The 7500-nt window shown below is 45.6% G+C and overlaps 1 protein-coding gene across 2 annotated transcripts in view; it reads left to right on the top strand.

Annotated features, from left to right (window-relative positions):
- The window catches only part of pip5k1ca (phosphatidylinositol-4-phosphate 5-kinase, type I, gamma a), a 77728-nt gene that overhangs the window by 50941 nt on the left and 19287 nt on the right, over window positions 1-7500 (top strand). For both annotated transcript variants that reach the window (XM_063200499.1, XM_063200500.1), the window contains exons 10-13: window positions 1302-1350; window positions 4512-4596; window positions 5279-5449; window positions 6965-7106. In XM_063200499.1, the coding sequence (XP_063056569.1) occupies window positions 1302-1350; window positions 4512-4596; window positions 5279-5449; window positions 6965-7106 (447 nt within the window). The remainder of the gene's footprint in view (window positions 1-1301; window positions 1351-4511; window positions 4597-5278; window positions 5450-6964; window positions 7107-7500) is intronic.

Genomic DNA, 7500 nt, shown 5'->3' on the forward strand with positions numbered 1-7500 from the left:
AGCAATACAACAACATATTGAAATTGACTGAACTGGTCCTTTAAATGCTGCAAATGTGGACTGTGTGGGGGAGTCTTCTTGTCTCTAGTGTGGGTGGCCCTGGGGGTTCCACTCCTACGCACCTGACCAAAGGACCTCTGCAAGAATACTACACAAAAGAACTCACACTACAATCTAGTACCACACATTCCAAATGACCTTGTTGTAACTGTCCAGTTCAAGTGATAATTCAAACGGCCAATCACCTGGCTGAATTGAACAGGTAAAACCCAAGTAATTTGCAATATGTGGCACTGGATTGTAAACTAATGAATCCATTGTGCCCGTCACTGGGGCCTCATGTACAAAACAAAAAAGCTACGTAGGCAACTTTTCATGCAAATGAGACTGACAAAAGAATTTAATTTGAAATGTGAATCGGATGTACCATGTCACTGTGTGTGAAAACCTGCTACATGGATTGATGCATTTGAAATCTTAGGTGCATACAGTATGTACGTTTTAGACTTTCACATACGCAAAGATTCAGTAGGAAATCTACAGAGGTCTTAGTTCATGAGACCCCAGGTCTCACTATACTCTTCTTCTAATTTCATTTGTTCAGAGGGTCTTAAACAGCCAAATTGATTAACGATTACTCCAAGGAGGGGTGGACTTGGTTGAATTTTTAGAAATTGTGTCCTATTATATGCAATTGCTAGCAAAACAATTACTGGTGGGAAGGGTCAGTGAGCTGCAATGATGTTTGAATTGTTCGTTCCTACCCTGTTTGCTGATTGGCCAGTTAGCCGATTGACTCCTCCCAGACCTCCTTGATCAAGGCCTGTAGCCCACTCCTAATATTGCTTCAGGGACTAACTCCAAATATCCTGTAATAACTCTTAAGTCTCTCTTGATAAAAGTGTAAGATTAAGCGTGCAGTAATAAAAATGTAATAGCTGCCAGTGGTGACATCTCCCGGGAGACAAAGGCATTGCAGTATTCTGGATTATTTTCTATACCATGTCAAATTGTATAGGACAACAATATCTGTGTTTCACATTCTTTTGTGTGAAGCAAAACATTGATGTAATTGACTTCTGTCGCCACGGTTAGACATCATCTACCATGGCTTAATTAAATCGATTCTACAGTCTCCACTGTTTATATCTCATACATGCCCAACCACCACCTTTACCCCACCATTGTTGTTTTCTAGCGAGTTTCTAGTCTCATTGGGAACTTGTGTCCTCACAGCGCCTGCTCCTCCACTGACTGTGTTGTTGTTGTTCTCTCGCTTGTCTCCTGCCATGTGCCTGCAGGCTTATCAAGAAATTGGAGCACACGTGGAAGGCTCTTGTTCACGATGGGGTAAGTCAAACCACCACCACCACCACCACCACACCCCTCAACCCTCAACCCTCAACCCCATCCCCGTCCCCATCCCCATCCCCATCCTCCAGGCTGATCTGTGGGCAGGCAGTCTAGGCTGTCTAATCGCTGTCAGAATTAATCTAATAGAGGAATCATGCAAATATGTTTTTTTTTCTCCCCCCTTCCTCCTCGGTCGGCTTATGTGTTATGTAACTCAGCCAGCCCTCGGATCTCTTCCCAAAGATCTAGCAGGCTCGACGCGACCTTGAGAGCTGTGGCCATGGCCATGTGGTGCCCTGCTCGGTTTGTTTATTTGTTTGTTTGTTTGTGTACTGTTTTCTTTTCGCTCTAAATCCTCTTGCGAATGCTTGGTCCGCCAAGTCGATTGCTGCTGTTGCCCGCTCCTGTTGCCCTGCCTACTCTGCTGTGAGGGCGAGGTGAAGACGTCTTTTAATCATTCAGAACAAGGCACATGCTGTCAGCCCTCCTCATTCTCTCTCTCTCTCTCTCTGTCTCTCTCTCTCTCTCTCTCTCTGTCTCTCTCTCTCTCTCTCTCTCTCTCTCTCTCTCTCTCTCTGTCTCTCTCTCTCTCTCTCTCTCTCTCTCTCTCTCTCACTTGCTCTATTCACTCACACTCTCTCATGGTCCCTCATGCCCTCTCTCTTTCTCCCTGCTTTCTCTCTCAAGCTCACTCGGTTACTCATTCACTCATGCTCTCTCTCTCTCTCTCTCTCTCTCTCTCTCTCTCTCTCTCTCTCTCTCTCTCTCTCTCTCTCTCTCTCTCTCTGCCTCCCTGTCTCTCTCTCCCTGTCTCTCGCCCTCTCTCTCTCTCTCTCTCTCTCTCTCTCTCTCTCTCTCTCTCCCCCCTCTCCCCAAAACACCTTTTCTCTCTCACACACTTTTTGTCCCTCACTGTCTGTTTCTCTTCTGCTCTCTTTGTCTCTCACGCCACATTATCTCCTCCGTGCCTTTCTTTCCCCTCATCATGTATTTATTTATGCGGTAAGAATAGACTATAAAACACAGCGTTTCCTCACTTGACGCTGGGACAAATTCGCTCCACATATCTCTCCCAGCAGTCATTGCAGTGACACATTGCGTGCTCACGGGCATCCATCCAGCAGAGTCCACCCTGTGTTTATAAAGATGGAAGTGCAGAGGTCATCTGACTCACTGACTGGTGATGCGTTGAGTAGCTGACAGCAGAGAGGTAGAAGTACTCTTACAAGTGTAATTACAACACTACAGTAGTGGATTGATATTACATGGCTTCAACTTCAACTGTAATGGCTTATTATGAGTGTTGTTGTTACATCGGTAAAAGTACTTCTACTTCTACTTTTACAACTCTGGGGTGTATTTCTCAAAAGCGTAGTTTTGTAGTTGCCAATGGGAAATTGCATTGCAAACAACAAATTAGCAAACTTTGCTTTCGAGAAACGAAGCCCTGGCTGACAGTGAGGTTGTGGTCGACATGGCTGATGAGAAGAGTGGCAGATTTAAAGTGATGCCTTCCGGTAGCCTGGCCAGCCAGACTTAATGTGAAGACTTTATCTAACAGCAGAAGGCTGTGGATGGATGGGACCAAACTGTAATTGTTATGGATCAAATTGCAGCTGTAGCTAGCTGCACTGTCTGCACTTCTCTCACACATAATTAAGGCCCAAAAAGCCAATTAGAAATGAGAAGACAGTAAACTGGGGTTTGACTGGTTGTCAGTGCTTGAATCAGAAGAGGTGGCTCCAGAAAAGGGAGGAGCTCAGCTTACCTGCTCGACTCTTACCAGCTCAACTCGTACCCCAGTTCTGTAACCCACAGACAGACACACGCACACTTACTCTCTCTCTCGCACACAGACACGCACACACAGACACACACACACAGACACACACACACAGACACACACACACACACACACACACACACACACACACACACACACACACACACACACACACACACACACACACACACACACACACACACACACACACAGGTGCACACCACACGACCCCTCCTCTCCTCACTACCACACCCCCACAGTAGCTAGCTCCAGCAGCTGGCAGTGGCAGGTCTTATTATAGGCCAGTGGAGCTGACTCCGCTTCGCACCTTCGCCTCTGACGCACCGCACAGTACAGGCTGCTGCTGCTGCTGCTGCTGAGAGAGGAGAGCAGGTGGAGGAGAAGCCTGGCTGCCAGCTGGAGGGATGAAAAATGATGTGGAGGAAGAGGAGAAAGAGGAAGAGTTTGAGTTTGTTTCCCCCAACACACGTCCACTTGTTATGTACTGTAGATGACGGCTGGTTTAGCCAACAATACACTATGGTTGTGTTTGTGAACTCTCAAGCTGACTTTCTGAAAAGAGAATATTGCATATGGTTCAAAATATGTTTCCCCCAACACACGTCCACTTGTACTGTAAACCAGACGACAGCTGGTTTAGCCAACAAAACACTATCTATGGGTGTTCTGTTATGAGAATACTGCACATGGTTCAAAATACTGCTGCACTGAAGTGAATGCTTTCAATCTCTTAGTGACTGTGTATTATGTAGCCTAATGCAAATTGTACATGTGAATAGTGACAGTGAAAGGCATTCTATTCTATAGTTCCAAAAGACTGAGCATTCCACTTTTGATATTTGAACGAGAGCTCAGCTCGGAGAGTGGCAGTTGGTGAACGTACCCTATGTTGCGGTGGTTCCACGTGTGGTTGTTTTAAAACACCACAGAACCTTGTGTACCTTTTGCACCTTGCGTTTATTTGCTTTCGTCACTGTTTTTTATGTGCTGCTAATGTACAGTAATGTCAAAGAAAATGAAGAAGATGGCACACACTGTGCCCCATGTTCTATTTCAAGTGACGTTTTGGACGCCCAGCCTTCCTCTAAAACATGGAGCAGAGTGTACGACAGCATCGTCTTCATTTTCTTTGATGTTGAAATGCACAAGTGGCCAGCAACTCGGAAAAGCTACATTGGTGTGCAATACTTTGGTTATTTTTTGGTTAGTGCTTTGCCCTGTATGCTGTTGCCCATGTGTTACTTGATTTCCAAGACAGGGTGGACTAGGTATTGCTAATCTTACTTATTACTTATTAATTTCATTTTTCATATTCTTAATCTTACTGGGTATATCTTGTTTTTTATGGTTTCAGGACACCGTGTCTGTGCACCGGCCTGGTTTCTATGCTGATCGCTTCCTGAAGTTTATGAGTACCACCGTCTTCAGAAAGACCTCCTGTGAGTACACTTCACATGCCGGGCTTATTGCGCTGCTTCTCTTTCTCTCTGCTCACTTGTCTGACAATGTTTCAACTCCTTGAGGCTAATTATAATATACTGTATAGGCCATGTTGCAGATGGAAAATAAATTGTTGTTCATTCAGCTTGTGGGACTCCTACTGCAACAAAGGACACATTACATATTTTTTGTATCCAAAAGCTTGACTACACCCTAGCAGTAAGACATTTTGTGGAGCCACACTCCTGAATTATACACATGCCTTCAAGGCAGCCATGATAGCTGTAATGCAATAATGGAAATGAGATAATGGAGTTAGATAGCATAGCGCACAGTGCACACTGCACACTGCAAACAGTGACTCAACCATCTGCTTTTCTCTCCTTTCTCTGGTCTCTTTCTCTCCTTTCTCTGGTCTCTCTCTCTCTCTCCTTTGTCTGGTATCTCTTTCTCTAACCATGCGCTTCTCTGCTCTCTCTTTCTCTCCTGGTCTCTCTTTCTCTCCTCTCTCTGTCTCTCCTCTCTCTGCTCTCTCTTTCTCTCCTCTCTCTGGTCTGTTTCTCTCCTCTCTCTGGTGTCTTTCTCTCCTTTGTCTGGTCTCTCTATCTCTAACCACATTCTTCTCTGCTCTCTCTTCCCCTCCCCCCCTTTTTTCTCCTGTCCTCCTCTTCCGTGACTCAGCTCTCAAGTGTTCGCCCTCCAAGAGGGGCCGCGTCTCCTTGACGACCACGACGCTGCCCAAGTACCAGGGTCCCGGCGCGGCCTGGTCGGCCAGCCAGCTGCCCTCGGACAAGGAGGACAACATCTACGACCTACGAGGTGCCCGCAGTTTCCCCACAATGGAAGACGAAGGTAGCAATACTACCAAAAAAAACTGACACCTGACCCCAATGACCCGACCTGACCCACTGGCTTAGCTGCTATACTAACAGCACGAGGCTGAGGCTGAAGCTGAAGCGCGTACAGTACAGTAGGGGTCACTCACAGCAGAGGTTGATGACCAAAAACAAAATACCATTTCCTGCCAGTTCAAGCTGATGCGCTTATTGAGAAGATGTCAATTGAGAAGATCTGACATTGAAAGCATTTTCCAAGACATTTGGCATTGCATAGCATTTGGTGGCAAACTGACTCACTGTGGTTCCTGAGCAGTTGCAGTTTTGGAAGTTGTTAGAAAAGTCATCATTCTTTGCTTCAATGTCCCAGTTTTGGGATGAATAAAATGTATCTGTCTACAATACGCTTAAACAAATAGACCAACATCTGAGGTAGTCTGTCTTTTTTTGCTTTGCCTTTTGCTTTTCCATCTGTCATATACACTCTGAACCCGCTAACACAGCAAATGTGACAATAGCGCCAGAAGCACTGTAAAACACTGAAGCCAGTTAAACCTAAAAAAAAGCTGCCCCGAGTTGAGTTATAATTTACAAATTTAAGGCAGCAGGGCAACTTATTTTTTTCCGTTTAACTGGCTTGCAGCGTTTAACAGTGAGTAATTGACTTTCTATGGACGAGCTGGCGTCAAAAGCGTTTTGGAGTGACGAGAGTTGAATTGGGCAACATGAGCGACCGTTTGTAGTTGAATCAAAGACTTTCTAGGTTTTAACCTCTCCACCGTTTCTGGTTGAACTTCAATGGATATTAAAGTAATGAGCTATGACACGGTACGGTGACGCCCACAGCAGCCATTCGGAATGTCGGAATGCTTACATTCTGCTTGTAGTCTCCCCACTTTGCCGCTTTGTCACTCGTGTCGTTGCTGCTCTGAGCGAACAGTTTTGAGCTTCATGTACGCAACTTTTGTCACTTTTGGTGTGTTAGCTGCATAATGTCACAACAAGAAACTTGTGATGCCATGTGTTGTGTTAAGGGTGAAAATTGCGCACATCCCAGTAAAAGGTGCAGGACAAGGGCTGACTGAAAGTTTGGAGTGAGTTGTCCCGCACACTTAAAATCGTTTTTTTTTTCTTTGATATTTTATTCCATGTCAGGATTATGTTTTGACCATTGTCTTCATCAGATTCTCTATGGCCAAAACATAATCCTGACATGGGATAAAACATCAAAGAAAATAGGATTGTAGCCCCATAATGCACTCCGTGCCATCTGAGGCATGCTGTAATGGTCATTGAAAGGCTAATTACCATAATACTCTACACTACTATGACATAACACCGGGCCTTTAGTAATGCACTACGACTCGGTCATTGCCATTCTGGTAACAACAAATTTATAACACTGTGTCTCTCACCGGTTAAGTGTGCGGCCTCCTCACTCCTAACTTTCCCACAAGTTGCTCCACTTCTCCTTCTCTTCACCTCCTCATGTGTCTGGTGCCTCCTCCTCCGTCTCCTCCTCCTCCTCCAGGCCGACCAGACCTGCTGCCCTGCACTCCTCCGTCGTTTGAGGAGGCCACCACGGCGTCCATCGCCACCACCCTCTCCTCCACCACCTCCCTCTCCATCCCCGAGCGATCGCCCTCCGACACTTCAGAGCACCCCCGCTACAGGTATGGTAAACCCAGACCTCACTGTGGAATAGGACTCTGACAAAAGTGCAAATGAAAGATCCATGCACAGCTTCTAGGTGCTGGTAAACGTAGTGTTAAATACTTCAAAAGAAAGAAGTTTACCATACACTTGTTTGACTTTTTGCTTACATATTCAGAGCTAACAACGTGCTTTGCCTCCGTCCATCATCAGGTTGGCTCAGGAATTCGTTGTTTCGCTCTGAATAAACGAGCAAAAAGTGTGTGATAAACTTCTATCTTTTTAAATATGACTCTGTGTGGGTAGCAGCCACGGCGACATATCCTTCCTACAGGTTTCGACACTTGTAGACAGTCTCCCTCACACGCAAGCACACAAACATACACTACACTGTTTAATACTCAGCTCGTGTCT

The sequence above is a fragment of the Engraulis encrasicolus genome, chromosome 6, assembly GCF_034702125.1.
Source record: "Engraulis encrasicolus isolate BLACKSEA-1 chromosome 6, IST_EnEncr_1.0, whole genome shotgun sequence".
NCBI lineage: Eukaryota > Metazoa > Chordata > Actinopteri > Clupeiformes > Engraulidae > Engraulis > Engraulis encrasicolus.